This window comes from Syngnathoides biaculeatus, chromosome 17 (genome assembly GCF_019802595.1).
Source record: "Syngnathoides biaculeatus isolate LvHL_M chromosome 17, ASM1980259v1, whole genome shotgun sequence".
NCBI lineage: Eukaryota > Metazoa > Chordata > Actinopteri > Syngnathiformes > Syngnathidae > Syngnathoides > Syngnathoides biaculeatus.
Window position 1 is genome coordinate 16,603,976 of NC_084656.1, and position 22,766 is coordinate 16,626,741.

The 22,766-nt window shown below is 40.7% G+C and overlaps 4 protein-coding genes across 5 annotated transcripts; 2 read left to right on the top strand and 2 right to left on the bottom strand.

The window, feature by feature from the left end:
• Positions 1-216: 216 nt before the first annotated feature.
• On the bottom strand, positions 217-5,771 carry rnf170 (ring finger protein 170). 2 transcript variants are annotated; one of them, XM_061801144.1, is made up of 7 exons: positions 5,667-5,771; positions 4,782-4,956; positions 4,589-4,667; positions 4,307-4,421; positions 2,662-2,735; positions 2,456-2,587; positions 217-1,290 (listed from the first exon to the last, which is right to left on the bottom strand). In XM_061801144.1, the coding sequence occupies exons 2-7, from the start codon at positions 4,919-4,921 to the stop codon at positions 1,021-1,023; spliced, it is 810 nt and encodes a 269-aa protein (XP_061657128.1). In that variant the 5' UTR covers positions 4,922-4,956; positions 5,667-5,771; the 3' UTR covers positions 217-1,020. The 2 variants fall into 2 exon arrangements, with proteins under 2 accessions (XP_061657128.1, XP_061657127.1); XM_061801143.1 differs by lacking the exon at positions 5,667-5,771 and adding an exon at positions 5,126-5,568.
• Positions 5,772-5,792: 21 nt separating this feature from the next.
• On the top strand, positions 5,793-10,114 carry gpn3 (GPN-loop GTPase 3). Its single transcript, XM_061801142.1, has 8 exons — positions 5,793-5,995; positions 6,148-6,256; positions 6,674-6,841; positions 7,301-7,425; positions 7,523-7,638; positions 7,795-7,891; positions 9,119-9,247; positions 9,850-10,114. The coding sequence occupies exons 1-8, from the start codon at positions 5,948-5,950 to the stop codon at positions 9,934-9,936; spliced, it is 879 nt and encodes a 292-aa protein (XP_061657126.1). The 5' UTR covers positions 5,793-5,947; the 3' UTR covers positions 9,937-10,114.
• A 35-nt stretch (positions 10,115-10,149) lies between these two features.
• Positions 10,150-13,330, top strand: arpc3 (actin related protein 2/3 complex, subunit 3). The gene is made up of 7 exons (XM_061801145.1): positions 10,150-10,301; positions 10,615-10,714; positions 11,132-11,208; positions 11,391-11,459; positions 12,252-12,378; positions 12,516-12,610; positions 13,083-13,330. Exons 1-7 carry the CDS (start codon positions 10,296-10,298, stop codon positions 13,143-13,145), a joined length of 537 nt encoding a protein of 178 aa, XP_061657129.1. The 5' UTR covers positions 10,150-10,295; the 3' UTR covers positions 13,146-13,330.
• A 415-nt stretch (positions 13,331-13,745) lies between these two features.
• Positions 13,746-17,272, bottom strand: ube2g1b (ubiquitin-conjugating enzyme E2G 1b (UBC7 homolog, yeast)). Its single transcript, XM_061801146.1, has 6 exons — positions 17,013-17,272; positions 16,627-16,729; positions 16,427-16,524; positions 14,438-14,616; positions 14,273-14,367; positions 13,746-14,204 (listed from the first exon to the last, which is right to left on the bottom strand). The coding sequence occupies exons 1-5, from the start codon at positions 17,053-17,055 to the stop codon at positions 14,281-14,283; spliced, it is 510 nt and encodes a 169-aa protein (XP_061657130.1). The 5' UTR covers positions 17,056-17,272; the 3' UTR covers positions 13,746-14,204; positions 14,273-14,280.
• Between the last annotated feature and the right edge of the window lie 5,494 nt (positions 17,273-22,766).

The window sequence follows — 22,766 nt, forward strand, 5'->3', positions numbered from 1 at the left end:
CTACACTTTATGGGTGCCACACCCACGACCAACTGGTGACATGTTGAGTCCAAATAAAAAAGAAAAAAAAAGTCACATGTATTAATTGCACGTTGCTCAAGCGTCACATTTATTTCTCAATTCCAGGTTAGGGAACAGATCCTCTAATATACATTATACAGGAAGAACCACAGATGAAATATAATGGAAAATAAATCTACAAGTACAACCAACCAATGACTGAAAATAATAATTTATTTTACCAATGAATATTCAACATAATCAACAAATGTAGCTTGCTGAACAGATTTTAAGAGTCGCACAATGATACCTCGTGCGTTTAAATTGGACAAATTAAATCAACTTACAACTCCAGTTCGATCCATTTTTGTTGGCATTGAATCCAATGTAAACAAGGTCCCATCACACAACATAAATGTCCAAAACAATAAGCTCATACCTCATTTCCTCAAATTGTGGTCTCCCCTCTACTTAACATTGTGATTCGATAAACAGCTGAGACACCGTCTTTCAATAAATCGCTTGGTGCATCGGCCCATTACAACAAATGACCTCAAATGTCATAAAAACACCTTCTTTTGTCCCCTCTGGGCAAATGCATCCCCCCCCCCCAAAAAAAAAAACTAGGCACCCGTTCTCTATACCGTCACCAAATCAGAGTATGCAGAAACGGACAACTGTTTACATCAATTGACAATTCAGAGTTTTCAATGAACCTGCAATGCACATTTTTGATAGAAGCCAAAGAAAACCCATGCAAGTTAATGAGCAGCCATAATGACCACAAAACTGAATTCAGTGTAATTCAGTTGTGCCTCGTACTGAGGTTAAAAATCACAAGACACCCCATGCTACTATTTGACGAAATACCGTAAATGTTCTGCGTTCTATACAGTCAACCTTTACTAATCCCCCGTCACTGAAGATTTGACCGCACCAGTTACCAAACAAGCACTGTTGATCATCTTTCCTTGGATCATTTACTCCCTCCCGGAGCGTCTTTTACTGGCGAGCTGCGCCCTAGCCGTTCAGTCTCTGCGTGACCACCTCCCTGTACATGATCGAGATATAGACAAAGAGGAGGAGGATGACAAAGAAGTCGTCCATGAAACCCAGCAGGCCGAAAAGCGCCTCGGGGAGGATGTCCAGCGGCGAGGCCAGGTAGGTGAGGGCTCCGACGAGGCATAGAAGGATTCGGATCCGGAACATCCAGAAGAGCCCCCCCATGGAGAACATCTCCCTGAAAGCGTGGCGAAGGAGTGTGGGTACATCACGTAGCCTGTCCATTAGCTAAGAGAAATGAAGGGAAAAGAAGAGCACGTCTATGATGTTTTTTTTACACAACATACAAGTCATGGCATTGTCTCAAAATTATTTTCTATTACACTGATTTGATAAACCAGGGGTTGTGGGTTCGTATCCCACTGGCGCCTCCACTCCCTGAGAAGGGTTGCGTCAGGAAGGGCATCCGGCGTAAAAATTGTGCCAAACATATGTGCGTTCATCTGAGATGACACGCTGTGGCGACCCCGAAAGGGACAAGCCGAAAGAAACTTACTTTTACCGTAATTTCCGGCCTATAAGCCACAACTTTTTTCACACGCTTTCAACCCTGCGGTTTATGGTGCGATGCGGCTAATTTGTGCATTTCTTTTCTAACAGTCGCAAGGGGGCACTCGAGGGGAAAAGGTAAGAGTGAGACAGGTGGAATATATGTGCCGAGGAACTACCGTGTCTCTGTGATTTTTACTGGTACGTTTTTCTTTTAACCAGCCCTGTTAGCGCGGCGCTAGCGTTAGAATTAGCATGACGGTTAGGGTTCCACTAAACTTCATAGGTGAACGGAGTAGGGACCGAATAGGACCCCAATACATTCTGACAATTGAATGAAAAATATCTATTTAACATTATTTACGGCCTATAAGCCGCGACGTTTTCACCCCTGCAGTTTATGCTGCGATGCGGCTAATTTGTGCATTTTTTTTCTAACGGCCGCAAGGGGGCACTCGGGCGGAAAAGGTAAGAGTGAGAATGGTGGAAGATATGTGCCGAGGAAGTGACTTTTACCGGTCCGGCCCTGTTAGCGCTGCGGGAGCATGTTCCTGCCGTGTCTCAGTTATTTTTACCGGTATGGTTTTTTAATTGGCCCTGTTAGCGCGGCGCTATCATTAGCGTTAAACTCTCCGTGTTAAACTCTCTGTGTACCGTCTTTTTTTTGTATATATCTCGTGTTTCAATGTGAGTTTCAATGTGGGCACTTGCGGCTTTTACACAGCTGCGCCGTATGCATGTACCAAATGGTATTTCCTTTACAAATGTACTGGGTGAGACTTATAACCAGGTGTGTTCTGTAGGCCGGGAATTACGGTAACTTCTAACCACTACATTAGCATACAGTGTGGGTGCAGCTGCTGTAGCCTCACTGTGCATTTTTTACGAAGAACCTGAAACTCACAGATCTCGGCTGGCCTGAAAAGCGACGGTTGTAATCGTTGATGTCTCTTAAGATGAGCAGAGGTTCCGCCTCGCCGTCCAGGACCCTCTGAGGAGCAGCCTGCTCACTGAACAGCGGGAACAGCAACGTCACCTGGAACCGGGGGGGTAGATGAATGTATCTTATTCGAAGAACAACCAAGTTCATTAAAAAAAGTCAAGTCTCACCATTTGTCTACATATGGGACAGTTAATGGCACCCAACCAGCTGCCGTACCTCCAGTAGGCTATAATACAGGAACCTGCATTGGGTCAGAGGAATGTTGCATTAAATAACAGTTTAAAAGCTTATCTTGTTTTAGGTTTTCTACCCGGGTATAAATAACTAACCTAATTTATACTAAACTTCGTGGGTGAACGGCGTATGGACCAAATAGGAGCCCAATACATTCTGACAATTGGATAAAGGAAATTTATTTACATTTTTAACTATTCCTTTGAGATTGTCTGAATGTTAAAGGTCAAGTGTCATGCCTATAAACATTCTAAAATAGATATTGTAATGAAAAATGCATATAACATTATTCAGTTCAATGTCCATACGAAAAAATAAATATGAGCCGAGAGCGCGTCACCCATGCGCAAATTTGCGGAAGTCTGATTTGACATCCAAGTGGTAGCCATATTGCCTGCAACGTCTGTTCATTACGTCACACCGAGACATTCGCCATTGAAAACACGCTGTGCCACCTACTATGGGACGCAGAAGTTCTTTTCAAAGAAGAGAACATTTCACAATCACGTGAAGTGACCAGGTCAATAATACCCCATCGTTTCGAGCCATATTTATATGATATGAGGATCACTTCTAACCAACAACAGACTCCCAGACAGTATGTATGAGCCAGACCGGCTTAAGCGTCCGCCGCGGACACAATCGAGTGAAGTGACCAGGGCAATATTATCCCATTGTTTCGTTTCGTTTTGAGCCATATTTAGATGATATGCGAATCACTTCTAACTAACAACAGACTCCCAGACAGTATGTATGAGCCAGACCGGCCGAAGCCATGCCCCTCGTACGAAGCCGTGCTTGGCGCCGACGGGTACATCGACACATTTAGCACCCCTGACTTATGTGCGCGGATCTTTTGTTACATTCTGAGAGGATTACACCCCCCCCCCAACTATTATTTTTTTTAGTAGCTGTATACACACCTACCTGTCATTTGGAACCCACAGAGCTCTCGTCCTTTGCACCCGTGCAATTCATTTTTCACGACGAATCGGGTCTTTTTGAAAAGTATGAAGAATGAATCCATACTTCCGAGTGTTCGAACAATATCCAGCAATACAACCAGTCGGCATTTTGGCTAACACGAAGGAACAAAGAGCTACCTTCCCGCAGGTAAAACTAATCGAAACATACGAGCCCGCCTGAGTGCGGTACTTCCTGCTTCTTCTTGAAAACGAATCCCTCGAGAGGATTTTTGTGGTGGGAGTTACAAAAATCCATATACATCAAAATCATGTTTTGTGGTGAAAAAAACGGATGGGTCCATACCGGCTGCCATTTTTTCATTAATAACATACTTAAAATCATGCATTTCATGACAGTGGACCATGAATGAAAGAGGAATATTTAATTATCATTATTTGGATTATTCAGCCTAAATAGAGCTGTGCACTCAACTATTCCAGTTCTAGTATGTATTAATAAACGTATCTGAATTAAAACATTTAATCCAATTTCAAGCAACAAAAGAGAAACAAAGCATGTAACCTTCATAATTGCTGAAGTGACAAAATTTGCTTTGTATTTTTTTTCTTTCAGCGTATTAGTTTTATAGATTAGTGCATCCAATATCCTCACCACAGAAAAGATGACCACAGTTGGTCTCAACAGGTAGAACAGCTTGTTGTAAACACACAGGGCAAGACATGTCTCTGTAATACTGCGGCCTGGGTTCTGGCTGGGGATTTTCCTCCTGGGATACATTAAAATGAAAACATGTAATGCTCCACATTGCAATGTTACATTATCCAACAACTATTATGACCGATTTTTCTTTTTATTTACACAATTTAATGTTGTTCTCTTTGATATATGGATGCATATAGTACATTTTACTCCTTAGGTTATTTGCCTCCATACCTGCTCTGTTTGTAGCTGCTGTCGGATAGCTCGAACATGCTCTTGATTCTCAGGATGAATATTCTGCTGCTGCTCCTCTCTAAAAGATCAATTTTTAGATAGGATATTGTCAAAATAAACAACTGAGCGGTGTGATGTCAGATAACGGAACAGGCATTTTATTTATTTTCTTTTTCAATGATTATTTCCTTACCTACAGAGTAAAGTGAGGATGCCTGCAAGGAATGTGATGGTGAGCACCACAACAAACAGAACCTGGTTGCTAACACCTTCTATAAACGTGTCTTCATCTTGGATGAGATAGTTCACGTCCCCACATTGGTTGTCCTCCATCACCCACACTCATAATCCAGTAATTACCTCCATTACTAGAGTGAAGAAAAATAGTGGACAACTGCATTCCAACATGAGCTGTGTCGTATCACATGCCACAAAGTTTCATTTTCAGTACAAGCTAAATTCTGTTGGCACTTAAGACGTCTGTAGTTTAGTCGACATATTTAATGCACCAGTTTGATATTCTACTAATCAACTCACCTTTTAGTTTCACTGCTACAAACTATATCAGCAGTCTCTCTTTAAATATGTTACTTTGTGAGCTCGTCAAACAATGGCCAACAGTAAATGCGGTCTGCCATGTCTTTAGCGTTTCTGCTACCGTGGTTAACCTTATCATAAGTCTTATGAGACAAAATTGTTTACATTTCCTCAAATCGGTGTTGTGTTAGCTCAAAGAAGCTGCGACTTGCTAGCTTCTACTGGCTACTACCGTTTTGACGAGTCTTGCCGGAGATGTTCTGAGAAAAGATTTCCACGGACATACCTGAACGGAAAGTATATGTGTTAATCCCATTGCGACGTTTTAAAGTTAGTTGATATAAATGTATTTTTTTACATTTTTAAAGGTGATTTCTCTGTGTTTTTGACAAAGTGTAACACCATTTGTACGTCTTCTATGGCAATTTTCCTTTTGAGGTCTGGGTTTTAAGGACGTTTGTGTGTAGCGGTATTTTATATTAGCTTTTAATAAGATGAAGTGTAGTACATTGGAATGAAAAATAAATATGTAATTTTTTACCCCACATATCTGTTCCTGGCCACCCTGCAATCGATGTTTTACGCAATTCCCAAGTATATAATCTTCCTCTGAGAACATCTCTGATCGTAGCAGGGGTATTGTTAGTTCCCCCCTTTGAACTCTAGATGGCGGTAGCTTGCCTCAACAACAAAATGAATTCCGCTCACGCTAGTGAAGACTTACCCGCACGACACGGCCTGTTGTTGTTACAGAAAATGTTGTCTTCTCCAACGGGGAGCTAGTTTTATTACGACAAACACATTTCTTGATTTGTGGAGAAAATGCCGCGTTACGCTCAGATAGTTATGGGCCCTGCAGGTAGCGGTAAGGTAAGTCCTCTGACGATTCTTGGTTTAAGGCACACAGTCGATATAGTATCGTAGCTTAGCTTGTTAGCGCTTAAGCTAACAGCATTCTTTGAAGTTGTAGATCCACATAAATGATTTACTTGTGTGTGTGTTTTTTTTTTTTTACTTTGCAGAGCACCTACTGTGCTACGATGATCCAACATTTTGATTCATTGAAGCGTTCTGTCCAAGTGGTCAATCTGGATCCTGCAGCTGAGCACTTTGACTACCCTGTTATGGCCGGTGAGTAATTTTACTAGCTTACATAGTCTACCGGCATTAAATGTACTGTAGTTGATAAAAACCTTGATTGAAAATAATTGTCCCTATATGGAAAAATTCGCACACCTTACTGCTAAAGAAAGGAAACATTACTCAGAGCTTCATTTGGTTTTTAGACAAGTGGCTTCTAAAACATTTTCAGCCCAAACCCCATATTACAATACCCAAATTGTAATGTATGGTTGAATAATTGACATTTACTGTAAATACACCCGTGATAAACCTGAATACATACGTTTTTAAGGAGATAATGAGTATATTTTCAGTGTCCTTGAATGATGGTGCCTTTATTTCCTGTGTCAGCGTTCACCGCTGAAAACATTGCACATTCCCCATTGTACACAAAATATTTTTACCCAATGTCATCTATGTTATCAGACATCCGTGAACTCATCCAGGTGGACGACGTGATGGAGGATCAATCTCTGAGGTTCGGGCCCAACGGCGGTCTGGTCTTCTGCATGGAGTACTTTGCCAACAACTTTGACTGGCTGGAAGAAGCCCTGGGTCATGTCGAGGATGACTACATTTTGTTTGACTGCCCAGGTGAATGTCATCCCAGGCCATTTTGACTAAAGAAGACGTGCAACATTTTTTTTTTTTTTTTTTTTGTGGGTCTTAAACAAAAGTTGATTGACTTTTGCTGGGACGGCATGGTGGATCAGCTGGTAAAGCGTTGGCCTCACAGTTTTGAGGACCTGGGTTTAATCCCGGCCCCACCTGTGTGGAGTTTGCCTGTTCTCCGGGCGCTCCGGTTTCTTCCCACGTCCCAAAAACATGCAACATTAATTGGACACTCGAAATTGCCCCGAGGTGGCACATTGTGAGTGTGGATGTTTGTCTCTTATGTGCCCTGCGATTGGCTGGCGACCTGCTCAGGGTGTACCTCGCCTCCTCCCCGTTGACAGCTGGGATAGGCTCCAGCACTCCCCGCAACCCTCGTGAGGATGAGTGGTAAAGAAAATGGATGGATACTCCATAGTGTCTCTGTTTTGCCTTTTCCAGGTCAGATTGAGCTGTATACTCACCTCCCCGTCATGAGGCAGCTGGTGGAACAGCTCCAGCAGTGGGAGTTTCGGGTGTGTGGAGTCTTTCTGGTCGATTCCCAGTTCATGGTCGAGTCTTTTAAGGTTGGATTTTAGTCTTCATATTTTACACAGCGTTTTTGTATGCTTTTATTTGACGTGATTTATAAGTTAAATGACTTCCCCTTTTCTCTGACTGCAGTTTATATCGGGAGTCATGGCAGCCCTGAGTGCCATGGTGTCATTGGAGATTTCACAAGTAAACATCATGACGAAAATGGATCTGCTTAATCCCAAAGCCAAGAAAGAACTTGAACAGTAAAGTGCAGTTTTTGCGTTCCTTACACTATTTTCTCATATAAGGTACCAGGTGTTTATTTTATTTATCTGTGTTTTATGGAGCACACTCGACAACAATGAAAGAGAAATGTTGAAAGTGCTTGTCTCTAAAATAAAGTATTCTGTTTTCATAAGGTATCTTGATCCTGATATGTACTCCATGATGCAGGACAGCTCTGACGCCATCAGAAGTGAAAAATTCAAGAAGCTGACAAAAGCTATTTGTGAACTGGTAAGAGCAGTTCATCTCATACTGCATTGTTTTCCTCGAATTATTAATTGCCATAATTGTTTTTTTGTGTGTGTTGGTGGCACCAAGCATCTGCTATAGAAATTGCGTTGAACAAAAGTATCCGTCATTTGAAATGGAATCCAACCAATGGAACTTTCCAGTGGCGATCTTAAGCTCTGCCACCTTAGCCATGTCCCACAAGCTTCCAAAATGGTGATTGAACAGAACATGTTTGAAGTCGATTCTCTGTCGCGTATTCCAGATAATATTGGGGTATGTTTTTTGCCAAACGCGTCAGACTTGTCTAAGAGAGTACTACAGAGATGTCTCAACTATGTCACACAAGGATATGTACACGGAATTAAGATTTTGGACACAGCAGGACGCAATGTCAGAGTTACAGCGAAACGTTGGCGATCAATGCAAAAAAAGGTTTGACGCCTCACAAACTTCATATTGAAATCCAATAGGATAAAATAGTGGAATCGTACTGCGCATGTAAAGGAGGGTGACAACTTTTTACTTGGAATGATCACGAGAAATATCATTGAAGCCTTTATAAGTGAGTGGGTGTATTCATTTCACTTGGCTTGTAATCGAACCCAGTGCTCTGTCTTAAAAGTCTGATGTGATACAAATAGGCAAATAGACATTTCTCTTGCATGACATCACTAACCCTACTCTTTGACATAAAACGTTACACATTTCATTCAGCAGGTCAGTGATACACTAACAAAGTGAAAGTGGTTCTCCTGCAATGTATAGAGCACTGATAATAGTTCAATTAAACTCAGAGAAGATACTTCTCCCTCACTTACTTTCGAACATACAGCCTCGTGTTTGATATTGTCCACATTTAATTGTACGTGCGCTCTTCCGCAAGCCTTAATCCATTGTAGGCACTTCATCAATTGTGTTTTGGGCTTTGGAAAATGAATTGACCGCGGGCCCCTTGTAACCTAGCAGGATATCGTTCATCAGAATTGCATGTTCCCCAACCGCCTCTGAGGACCATTTTCTTTGTTACATTAACTTTTCCAAGCGCCCGCTACTGGCAATCAGCATTGCTTGTTGGGACAATATGGCGAGAGGGGCGTGTCAAGCCAGGGGTTAAGACAATGTGGCTATCTGATTGTCTGTACTTTACAGGTCGGAAAGGTACGTCAGCTGAGCTTATCCCAACAGTACCGGTACTTGTTTTTGTAAGTTTTTCATTTGTGTTGACAGATTGACGACTACAGTTTGGTGAGATTTATGCCATTTGACCGCACCGATGAGGAGGGCATCAACATAGTTCTTCAACATATTGACTTCTCGATACAGTACGGAGAGGATCTGGAAGTCAAAGAGCCAAAGGTAGCGAGCATCATTCCTTTAATGCTTTGGTTTACAACAGAATTCTGTTTGTACAGTGGTGACGTAACCCAAATCAGTGGGCTAGTCGGATCAGGCAGTTCAGTTATCTTTGTCACTATCTTATCCTAATACCCCTGGTGGAGCATCGCGTTATGACGGGTGGTGCGGGGTTACCGTGAACTGTCACGAACACTTCATCATTCAGTTACAACCAGTAGTTTTTCATGTTGTTGTTGATTTTTTTTTTTTCAGGAATATTGTATACTAATGGTGGGGGGGAGTGAAAATTTCATCCGCGAAAAGGGGGGCTACAAAGAAAGTTTGGGAAGCGCTACTTTCTTGTGACACATTTTGTAGTCTTACCCAACTCAAGAAGCTTGCTCATTGTGCAGGCTTTTGAACTTACGAAATGTCATAATTAAAACAAATATTTGTATGAAAACTGTCAAATTAATGAATAAAGAATAAGTACAGGAGTGGTGCATGACTCCAAATTCTTACGCCGTTCCCCATTCCTTGAAATGACACGTCAGGATCGTTGTATGCTACCCATATATGTATAATTTATCCATTCACTTTTCCCATTCTCTCCTCTTTTACAGGAAACTGACGAAGACGCTGGTGATACTAATTATGACGATTTTTTTCAAGACCATGTAGCTGAGAAATGTCATTTTAGGACGTCATGACTTCCACTCGAGCTCCTTAAAAGGCAAATTGAGAACCAGGAAGTAATCAACAACGGGTCTCAGTGACTAAGGGACTTCGTTGGTTGTGTTATTCGTCCTGTTTGGTTTTATCACGTGTGACGTTTTGTTAAAAAATTGTGTAAATATTATATTTTACTAATAAAAACACCAAAACTTTTCCTTTGCGTCGTCAAATCACTAAGCGTTTCTTTGGCACCTCCTGGCGACCATCTTGCAGAATGCCGCGTGGCCGACCGGCCTCTTCCTGTTTTAACAGAAAGGGTGGAACAGGCGGAAGCAGCATCTTACGGTGCTAAAATTTGTCGCTGAGCAGTTGAATTTAACATTTTTAACTCAACATGCCGGTAAGTGCCTCACGTTGTACTTAAAGGAGTCCAATCTTTAGTCGTCAGTAAACCTAAAATGTTCGGAAAGAAGTGACGCTTTGGCGACCGAGCTAGCTTTGATGTTAGCATTTTTGGCTAACAGGATTAGCATTCACGTCTAAAAAGGAAATGTTATGGAATTTTTTCAGTGACCATCTACCGATGTTGTGCGTTAAGTTTAGTGCTTCGCATAGCAACGAGTGCACCATCCGCCGGGGATGCTAGCAGCGGCCGCTGTGACTTTGGGATACAGTTTATGTCAACTGCTGTGTTGAACCTTTTTGCTTGTCAGGCGTATCACTCAACCATGCAGGAAGAGAACACCAGGACGGTGGGGAACATGGCTTTATTGCCCCTTAAAACACAGTTTAAGGGGCCGGCGAGAGGAGACGGTTAGTATACGCGCCCTTTTATCCTACCTTGAAACGTGTTGTCTGCTTCTCCAAATAATTTGTGTGTGGGGAAACTTCCTTATCCGATATACTTTCTAAATAATATCTATATAACCCATGTACTTCATGTATGTATGCATGTGTGAAGATTCTGAACATTAAACTAAAATCAAATTACCCCAATTTTAGACTTTTTGGCAGATAAAAATCTGGACCTAAGTAATGTGTGGATGATTTTAATTCATATTTCACATTTACTGAATCGCCATAGACAATATTACTTACCAAATATTATAAAACGTTAGTGTGGCAAAATGTGCCCTTTAAGTCTTCTGATGTCAGCCTGTCAACTGTAAATATTCAGTGATTGCCGATTTTGTTAAACCATGTTTAACAAGATGCTTTTGTTCATTTCAGGCATCGATTCCGACATTATTGATGAGGCTATCTACTATTTCAAGGCTAATGTTTTCTTTAAGAACTACGAGATCAAGGTGAGAGAGCAGTATGCACTTTTGCCACATTTTTAGCATGCTGTCTTGAATTAGCTGTGCACTCCATTCCTTTACATGCCTCAGCTTGCTTCCTTTCGTGCCCAGAAAGGAGAAGTTTATGGAATTGCACCAATGTATGTTAAATAAAATCCCTTCAGCGATTAATTTTTTTTTTCTCTCAGAATGAAGCAGACAGGACGCTGATCTACATCACACTCTATATTTCTGAGTGTCTAAAGAAGCTGCAAAAGGTAAATGATGACCTGCACTTCTCAGCCACAAGCATGACATGAAAGCTAATTCAAGAGTGGTGGTAATAATTCCGCCTTTTACAAAAAGATTAATGCTCATTTTTGATGATACGTATTTAAAGTATATCATTGTTTTAGTTTTCCAGTCAGTAAAACTATACTGCATATAGAGGACTGCTTCTAATATTTTGGTCACCTCATTTAGCTCCACTCCAGTTTATATACAATTTGTAGTTTTACTTCACAGTAAACTACATCTCTATACAGTAGAAACCTGGCTACTGGTGGTCCAGCATCCGCGGATTCTCCTAGTCACGATTTTTTTCTTATGCCTTTTTTTCCCCGTCCAACCCTAAAAACCTATACGCAGGTATCGCTACATATTCCAAGAATTTTTGGTTTAATAAAAAAAAAAAAAAGAAATCATGATGCACATTTAACTGGAGTTCTTTTTTTCGTTCTGGCCTGTCCAGTTCTCCGGATGTAGTGGGGGGTGGAGGAGGGTTATATTTTGTTTTTTTTTTTATTTTTTTTTTTGCCCTGTGTGGGCGATTTATACTTTCTTGAGTATATATTTTTTATACAGTGGAACACAAATAAAAATATGTTCACGCAAACTCGGCCTTTCTGTGCAACTTTTTTTTCCCCCTATTTTTTTTTTTTTTATTGCTGTTTGTGTAACAGTAAGAACACTTCATGAAACTTAAGTTCTCAAACCATTTTATACAGTGTTCTAATGAAATATTCTCAAGAATCAAATCGCATAAAATGTTTACGTGTTGCTCATTGCAGTGCAGCTCCAGGGGCCAAGGGGAGAAGGAAATGTACACACTGGGCATCACCAATTTTCCCATTCCCGGCGAGCCTGGCTTTCCCCTCAACGCCATGTACACCAAGCCCGGTAACAGGCAGGAGGAAGGTGAGATGGTTAAAAGTGCGTTCAAGAAACCCAACAATAGAAGGCCGACATTAGTTTGAATAGTCTCCACTGTGCTTTGGTGCTGTTGTTTGTGCTTAAAAGTTGATCCAAAATAAGCTAAACTGTCTGTTCTCCAGACACAATGAGGTTGTACCTCCAGCAGATCAGGCAGGAAACAGGCTTGAGGCTATGTGACCGTGTGTTTGACCCCCAGACAGACAAACCCAGTAAGGTGAGTCCACTTTGAACACAGGCAAGGAAGTGTAAATTTTACATGACAGATTTTTTTGAACATTTGTTCTGACTTTTAGCATTACCTTGATTTAGAAGTTGAATTTGTCCTGTGATTAAGCGCAACTTAATTATCTATAATATTATTATACTTATTCGAAGGTATCAGTACATATTCAATAATTTTTGGTTTAATTTTTAAAAAATGAAATCATAATGCACATGAAACTAATTTTTTTTTTTTTTTTGGTCTGGCCTGTCCCAATTCTTGGGACATAGTGGGGGGTTCTATTTTGATAATAATATAAATCAAACTGTGAGTCAGATGAAGAAAAAAATCCGAGCAAAATACAGTACAATATTTACAATGGGGAGGAAAGTTTGTTTGGACTAGTATATATTTATCTTAGTCAAGAAGCCCAACATTCATGGTCTAAATGTATTTTTTGTTTGTTTTTTTTCCCCCCTTCAAGTGGTGGATGTGTTTCGTCAAGAAGCAGTTCATGAACAAGAGTCTGTCTGCTCCAGGACAGTAAATAGGCAGCATGCATTGTTTTCATCTGTGCCTGCCAGATGGGCGTTTTTTCTTATAAGATTGGATTTGTGCTTTTTTTTGTGGTGCAATTTTATACGCTTTGAGTCGATAATGTGTTGTCACTTAAAGTGAACGTTAAATTGAGCTGGTGCTTGATTCAATAAAGCAGTTATGGATGTGGGACAATGATGTTTCTTATTGCACAAGTTTCTACAAAATTCTACAAGCAACTTCACATTTCATACGGGAATGGGTATTTGCTCCTATGCTGGATGCTGTCAGTCCCACTGGGAGCAATTGAGGGTTCAACTTCGGAGTCAGGATTTAAACCATCAACCCGTCAGTCACTAAATGACCTGCTCTCCCAATTGAGCCATAGCTGCCTGGATTTTCATTAACTAGAATGGCAGATATTCTTTCAGTGATGGGCATTTCCAGGTCATTTTAAACATCTTTTAGTTTCAGGATTTCCCATCAGAGAGCAAGGGATTAACCCAGATTACAGTAACACTTGCGCATTATTAGTGTATAACAATTTTTTTTTCCCCACTTAGCATTCTATGTTTAAAACCAATGCACGTGTAAAAGCACTCAAGTGAAATAGAACAGAAAAAATGGTTCACTTTATTCCACACATAACCACTAACTTCAACATAATCACCCAAGTGGTCTGCATTAACACTTGCCAAAGCAAAAAAAGAAATGGTAAAAGAAACTTTATACACTATATTCTGGTATGCAGTTTTGTTTTTTTTCCCCCCACCACACTAAGCCTCAGTTTTTACAAAAGGCACTGTAGGCTGCATGGCTCAGTGTGGCAGATGTAACCCTCGCGTTCCACCCCCGGAAAAAGCCCTTAAACCTCTTCACTGGTTCTCATTTCAAAATAAATAGGTGTATATATAAAGAAAAACTTGAGATTTGACTTTGTTGCATGTATCGAAGGAGATTATGCAAAAAAAAAAAAATCAGAGGGCATGTACAGATATGTTACATCTGAAATCCGTAAACGTCTGTCATTGAGTGGACTTCCTGGTATGCAAGTTGTTACATCCTCGATCTGAAACGACAACAACCCAATCAAGTTTCCGTGATTTGTGTGCCATCCAGTCAAGTTGTTGCACTCACCTGAGACATCAATCAAAAGCCATCTCTTGACTTTTCCGCACACAACGTGCAACCTTTTTCTTAAAAACACCCTTAGGGTCGTCACGCCACTCTTTCTGCAAAGCGCCACATACAAATGTGAGCATTTGGTTCTTTTTCAATGGAATATGTCATAGAGAGACTTACTGCTGCATCAACGTTGGCGGGAGAGTCGCCGTTGGGGTCTGCCAACATGGAAATGACGCTGATCATTATTGTCTCCACGGTGTGGATTGGCAACCAGCGTTCCTCCGGCTTCTCGTAGCCATACTTGTCTTCTCCAGGCTCGTGCAGGATGGATATGCATACGTCGCCATTTTTCGCAACTGCCCCCCCCACCCAGAAAAAAAAAAAAAAATTACATTTATGTACAGCGGAACTTCAACATCTAAAAAAAAAAAAAATGCCTCAAAGGTGGAGAATCAGGTCAAACGGTCACAATCTATGCCATCAAGCTTTAGCTCAAAAAGGATCCACAGCTACAAGGTCAAGAACAGAAACTGGAGTTCGAGACTAGTTGGATCGCGACAAAAGTGGTAAGCACTTGCCAAAGCAGCATCCTGTTCTGTGCGCATACGTGCGACGTCACGGACGCATTCCGTCTGGAATAGAAGTCACATTTGTTTTTATGATGTGAACGACTTCGTAATAATTGGGCATCAAGCCCTTCAGTGAGAACGTAACCCTAAATGATACTGACAGATCCAAACAACCTATAAAACTGAACATGATGAGAGTAACATTCTGGATAAAAGTGCAAGCAATTTGATGCTAATCTCAAATTACCATTTGGTAAAATGCTAAAACCCTTGAGTACCAAAAATTATTAAGTCTTACCATATAAATCAAGACATGTACGGTCAATTTTATTGCAGCCATAAAATCTTAAATCACTCAAAAATTGAAGAAGCCCATATGACTATGACTTTATGTTAGTGTTGATTAGTAGATTACGGCACTGTCTAATACGTGGTCAAAGGGCACAAGATTCATGACCTACAAATACTGCAATTATGATTTGACTACCGCGTTAGTGATCAACGATAGCACATTTTAATGCCGCAATGCGGCAAAGAAAAGCATGCTAAGTTACTGCCGTACTGCCTGAAAATGATTTTTAAAAATATTTCCTGTATTTCTGAATTTGCTAATGCCATTTGCGTAGGTTAGCATCAGAATAAAGTGTGTTTCAACTCGGATACAGATGACGTTTACGACGGATTGGAAGTCGTCGAACTTCATGCACGTATCTGTTTCCAATTTCCGCTCGACATTGGTAACTTATTTTTACAATTATGCTGGTTAAGAAACTTATTGCGAGACAGACCGATGTTATTTTTCTAATGCCTGATACTGGTAGTCAAAAATGCTAATAATAATGCTAGTATTTGGAGATGATGATCATTACCAGTGAAAAGGCCATATATCGCCAATAACATTTCGCATAATACAAACTCACACACTTTAAATGCCTCCAAGTATTTGTAAAAATCTTAATGCAGGGGTGGCAAACTCATTGTCATCGCGGACCACGTTTTACCCTAATTTCCCTCAGAGGGCCTTTATGAAATAAATAAATAAAAATCTTTGAGCGCCTCATGAGATATTCATATGAAATTTATGAACTAGTTATGGAATCAGAAATCAAGAGTAATGTTTTTTTTAAACTATTGTTGTTGTTTAACACAAAACCACTCGTAATATATCAATATTATCATTTATATGAAGTGACATTTTGAAATTTTGATACGGATTTTTACATAAATCATGGAAGTTGATACAGATGATTTGCCTTCGAGGGCCACATAAAATCAAGCGGTGGGGCCGGCTCTGGGCCCCCGGGCTTTTAGTTTGACACCTGTGTCTTAAAGCATAGACATTTGTTTCAAAATTATAACAAATCTTAAACAAAAGACATTTTAAAATGGAAAAAAAAAGTACAAATAGCTCCCACGCTAGGCAGCACGGCTTGTAGAGTTAATGAAAGTTCGCCTGCCCACTTCTAAATTGATTTATCTCATTTCTTCATTTTTCCATCATACATCGGGGAAACAAGAAGCAGAATATCAGTGTGGAATCTTAACCCGTTTCACATGAAGCGATGTATTAAGCCAGTTGAAGTTGACGAAAACATACCGTTTGGATGCCAGATTTCAGTGACGAACCTCATTTTGGGAGGCCTTAAAGGATAATCCCTGGGAAAGGTTAAAGTGGCCTTGAAGAACCCTCCTTCACTACAAAATGCAAACATCAGATCAGTTGTTATTAATTGAGGAAAAACAATCTTTTCTAACCTTTAATCGGCAATTTCCTGAGACTGGGTGAACTTCACTTACAATAGGGTATCCTGGGGTCCAATGACCACCACTTCCCACAAAAAGATGTCATTGTCATCCACAAGACCCGCCGAGAAGCCTTCCACGGGGTTCTTGTTCAGATCTGAAATGTTACATTCGTTTGCTGAGGTGAGCTCGTACACTGTCAATATAAAGGCGAATAAGACGTAAACAGCATTTGCCGAATACACGTGACAGCTCGAATCGAATCGTTCTACTGGCCCTCGAGCAACAAAAACAGTTTCATTTGCCAGCCGGCGATTGAGCAACAGCTACTAGCTCTTTCGCCGTCGACAACACTTTTAAGCCCAACTTTATCTCAACCAAACAATTCTAAACGTTCTATTTCAACAGATCACAAAGCCCGTGCCTCTTTGCTAACTCACCTGCTAATTGTTTGCGCAGCAACAACGCCGACTGTCCCGTCATTATTACTATATATTTTTTAATTAAAACACCCCACTCGCCTATTTGAACGAACTTCCTCTCAAAACCGTGTCAAACTACAGACCCCGAAAAAGAAGACATTTGACAACATCCACGTTTCTCCGTTCTGTAGTGACGTCGACCACACGAGCTAGCGAGGAAAAAAAAAAAAAAGAAGCTCACAGGAAGCTAGTGACGACTGAACAGTGTGCCCTCAGTCAGAGCTCGCAGGCGTTCACGGTGTCGGTTTGTTCACGAAACCAGCGACAAATACCAGTTTAATGACGATTTGTGAGAAAGTGATATGTCAGTGAATTGTGAAATGTCCTGTAATGTATTTACAGGAATTCAAGAGAAGCCCGCAAGACACTGAAGGAGTGGCATAGGGAAAACTAAATGGCTTTATATTGCTACGCGTGTAATGTCCAAAAAGTAAATGCTGGAAAAAAAGAGCAAATGTATTCTTCGAAAGAAGTGCCTTTTATTTTAACAAGATTAGGATGTAAAATGTGGTTTGGTTAGCTGGGAGTTTAGTTCAGCAACATTGAATTCAAACATTGAAAAAACTATCGTCAAATATTAATTTCCCTATCAGAAAACTTTTCTAAAGATGATTCCAGTGATTAAACTATCATCTGCCTGTGATAAATACTAACAAGGTTATCCATCCACGCTTTTTCTGAGCTGCTTATCCTCACAAGGGAGTGCTGGAGCCAATCCCAACTGTCATCGGGCAGGAAGTGAGGTACACCCCGAACTGCCACACGGAGGCAACAACAGTCGAACTCACAATCACACCTCGGGGCAATTTAGAGCAGGGATTCAATGTGATACAATGTGCCGGGGTACATTAGAGTGCCGTGAGCGCTCTTCAGGTGTGCCGCGGGAAGTTATCCAATTTTATGTAATTGCTAAAAAAAACATTTATTCCAAGAAATAATCTATCTTTATTCATCTATTTATGCCAGTGAGGCACGATGACAGACAACAAAAAAATCCTCTTCTATTAGATGGCAGGAATTACATACAGTAATTAAGCGATCCATTTTTGGTGACATTTACTTTTGTTGGTGTGCCGTGGGATTTTTCAATTGTAAAATATGCGCCTTGGCTCGATAAGGGTTGGAAATGACTGATTTAGAGTCTCCAATTCATGCATATTTTTGGGATGTGGGGGGAAACCAGAGTACCTGGCACGGGGAAAACATCCAAACGTCACACAGGTGAGGCCGGGATTTGAACCCCAGTACTCAGAACTGTGAGCCCAACACTCTACACCTGCATCACCGTGCCTTACCGCACAGGTAATGCTTTAGCAATTTTTAATGACAAATCTGACATGAAAAGATGTTACGCCGCCAGCAGCTAGCTAGTTAGCGGCTCATTTAAGCAGTCGGACTCACTTCAACTCATAAAATCCGTTTGAGCATTTACGATATTCGATATCATTTATATCCATCTCAAGGCCCGTTAACTAATACGCTCTGTCCTTGCTATCCTCACAAGTAATCCAGTAATACTAGAATGACAGTGTCTTACTATGGTAAGAAATTACACAGTTAATCATTGAATTGAGATCTTGCTTGGTAAATTAACGTCTCACACACAATTAACACCCACAGTTGCTTGACTAAATATTAGTCATTTTTAGTATTGTTTTTAGCCTGTTTATTGGTGTTCTGAGGGCAAACATTTGTCACATTATTATTCATCTGATTGATTCCGAGAATGAGAATTTTCCCCTCAAAGGAAAGGTTAGGCCTCTTCGCAAAAGGTTGCTTCAAAGGTCACTGAGTGTTGTTCATTTGCACCAACCGTTAATCATCATCACTTTAATGTGCAACAATTTTCCGGGATTTTAAGATTTCTTGCGCTTAAAATTGGTAGTATATTGGTTGCATAAATTCTATACGTTTGGAATCCCGTTTGTTATAGATCAGAAAGGCAAGACGTTTATTAACTTCTTTTCAGACTCATTTAAATAATGACACGCTACTTACTGTCTTTTAGAATATGATGTTCCAAGCAAATAACTGAGTAGCTACTGTATAGATCAAACCAAGTTATTTTTCATTTGTATATTTTGACGTTTTAATGTCATTGATTCAGAGCATGCGGGCTGTGGTTGTCTATGACTGCGCAGTTTTAGTTTGAGAGTTTTTATGTGACGTTCATTCTGTACCAACCATTCAAATTCAAGTACCTCCCATCAAGCGCAGGCCCATTAAATACGATATAACCGCTCAGCATAACATCAGGGCGATTAGTTTATATTTTATTGACTTGAGTCATTGCACAACTGTTCGCTTTTTCAAGTTTCCAAAAGAACATTTTTTCGCTGGAAATTTGCTACAAAAAAAAAAAAAACAAAAACAAAAAGCAAAGGAACCAACTTGAAATTCACTTCCATCCGTTGTTTCTACCGCAGGTTGAAGGAATGATTTGCTTTTGGGAATGTGACGGAGTGATAAAAAAAAAAAATGACTGGAACCATTGACCCCTCCCCCAAATCAATAGGAATTTGGACTTCATCGGATTTAAACCTCAGCGTGTATGATTCGTTCGACCTGGATGGAAGAACATTTTTCAGGTAATACAAACTGCTAAGGCGTAACTCCTTTGAGCAGCATTATTCACTATAATACACGAGGGGCATGAGAGCAGCACCTGTTCAGAGCATTTACAGAGAAATGCTCATTTATTAATAATTTAATCAGTTAATTGACTTGATCACTCACGCAAATGTATTCAAATGAGCCTTGCTATATCATTAGCGGACCAACCAGGACGTTTTTGAAGCGTTGTTTAAGAGAAACCCACAAACAGAAAAAACAACGGTTCAATCAAAAATGATTATTATAGTTATATATATTTAGTTGTCTTTAGTTTTTTTTTAGGGGGCGGCATGGTGGTTCAGCTGGTAAAGCGTTAGCCTCACAGTTCTGAGGAGCCGGTTCGATCCTGGCCCCGCTTGTATGGAGTTTGCATGTTCTCCCCGTGTCCAGGCACTCTGGTTTCCTCCCACATCCCAAAACATGCAAAATTAATTGGACACTCTAAATTATATATAAAAAAAAGTGATTGCAAGTGCAGCTGTTTGTCTGCGTGTGGCCTGCGATTGGCTGGCAATCAATTCAGGGTGTACCCCACCGCCTTCCCGTTGATAGCTGGGATAGGCTCCAGCACTCCCGTGACCCTTGTGAGGATAAGCGGCTAAGAAAATGGATGGATAATAACAAACATCGACTCACATTTACAACTCAGGAATATTTAAAGTATTGGAATGTGGAAGGACGGGGGAAAAATGTAAACTGCACTCAGGACGGCCAAAGATGAGATTTGAAACCCTCGTGAGGATAAGAAAATGGATGGATGGATAGTTGTTTTAGTGTCATTAAAAATGAAGCTTGGTTTTAATTCTTGAATTTGTCCTGCATTGTTGTCAGCTTTCAATAGGTGGCAGTGTGTAACAGGTTTTGAATAGCCGCCTGATCAACTCACAACCAGCTCATTCTTTTACTGTCATTTAGGGGAAGGGGTGTGTGTGTGTGTGGGGGGGGGGGGGGGGGGGGAATCTGGATTTAGGTCCAGATAATGTTTTTGTGTTTGAATGACGATCCAAAGAAATCTCATTCACGAGATCCGCCCCGCAAGCCTAAAACGGCAGAGCAAGAAGTGCTAACCACTAGGGCGCTGCGCTGCGCTGCGCTGCCCTGACCTCCACTTTTTTCCTATCTCATTTTTTTCCTTATCAACGCTGACATGGCTGGTGAGCATGAAAGATTTCTCTACATTTGTACAAGTCAACCACACAGGAGGCAAAACTCCAACACGACAAAACATTTCATTATCCCAGCAAAGTAAATATAGGAGATAAGAACATCTTTTTTTTTTTTTTTTAACGTCCAATTTAATCTTTGGGGAGAGTGCAGCAGTAGCCCTGCAGTCTCACTGCTTTCTCACTGTCACGGTGCAGACTGCAATGTTTGTAGAAATATAAATGCAGGCTCATATATAATACATTAATAGACATCACAGGAAACTGAATATTGCAATTTAGGTAAACATTGTGATTATATTCATGCTTTTTTTTGTAGTTCTAGTGCATTTTTTTTTTAGAAACTATACATTAATAAATCGGTACATTGACCAACTATAATTTCAAAACAAGCATGTTTGAAAGGGCACATTAACCTCTGGGGAGTTTTTGTTCGTCTGGTGTTTTTATTTGATTGACCTGTCAAACCCCTTGATTGGGCTTATTTTCCCATTGATATGCCCTCTTTTAAATAATAGAGGATTAAACCCCTGCAGGGGGGTGGGGGTGGGGTGGACCCCACCCCCTGCCGAGCTGATTGCATCCTGCCTTGTTGTAAATTCACACGCCTACACAGACGTAGTTCGACTTGCCTGATTCACCTGGAAATTATTGCTCCAGTCAAAAATGATGAACAAATAGCTGGTAATTTAATTGGATTCTGGTCACAACGCAACCAACACTCCTCACATCAGTACGGAATGTCTTATTTACATAATACAGTCATGCATAATTTCAATATGTAACACTGTTGTAAATGTAGCACAAATTCTAATCATAATATTTGAATATTGTATCAGAAAACCTGCAGAAAATGAACGCGAGCTACAGTGCAGAAAATTAGTATTTGAACACCCTGCTATATTGCAAGTTCTCCCACTTAGAAATCATGGAGGGGTCTGAAATTTTCATCGTAGGTGCATGTCCACTGTGAGAGAGATCATCTAAAAAGAAAAATCCAGAAATCACAATGTATGATTCTTTTTTAATGATTTATATGTGTGATACAGCTGCAAATAAGTGTTTGAACACCTGTTTATCAACTCGAATTCTGACCCTCAAAGACCTGTTAGTGTGTGTGTTTCTTTCGGCTTGTCCCTTTCGGGGTCGCCACAGTGTGTCATCTCAGCTGAACGCATATATATGTTTGGCACAATTTTTACGCCGGATGCCCTTCCTGACGCAACCCTTCTCAGGGAGCCTTAAAGACTTGTTAGTCCGCCTTTAAAAGTCCACCTCCACTCCATGTATTATCCTGAATCAGATGCACCTACGTGAGGTCGTTAGCTGCAAAAAGACACCTATCCACCCCATACAATCAGTAAGACTCGAACTTTTTGGTCATAATTCCACAAACCGTGTTTGGAGGAAGACAAATGATGAGTTCCATCCCAAGAACACCATCCCTACTGTGAAGCATGGGGGTGGTAGCATCATGCTTTGGGGGTGTTTTTATGCATGTGGGACAGGACGACTCCACTGTATGAAGGAGAGGATGACTGTGACCATGTATTGGGAGATTTTGGGTAACGTCTTTCCTTCAGTCAAAGCAGTGAAGATGGGTCGTGGTTGAGTCTTTCAACATGACAATGACCCCAAGCTCACTGCCAGGAAAACCAAGGAGTGGCTCCGTAAGAAGAATATCAAGGTTCTGGCATAGCCTCGCCAGTCTCCAGACCTAAACCCAATAGAAAATCTTTGGAGGAAGCTGAAAGTCTGTGTTTCTCAGCAACAGCCCAGAAACCTGTCTGATCTAGAGAAGATCTATGTAGAGGAATGGGCCAAAATCCCTCCTGCAGTGTGTGCAAACCTGGTGAACAACTACAGGAAACATTTGACCTCTGTCGCTGCAAACAAAGGCTACTGTACCAAATATTAACATTGTTTTCCTCAGGTG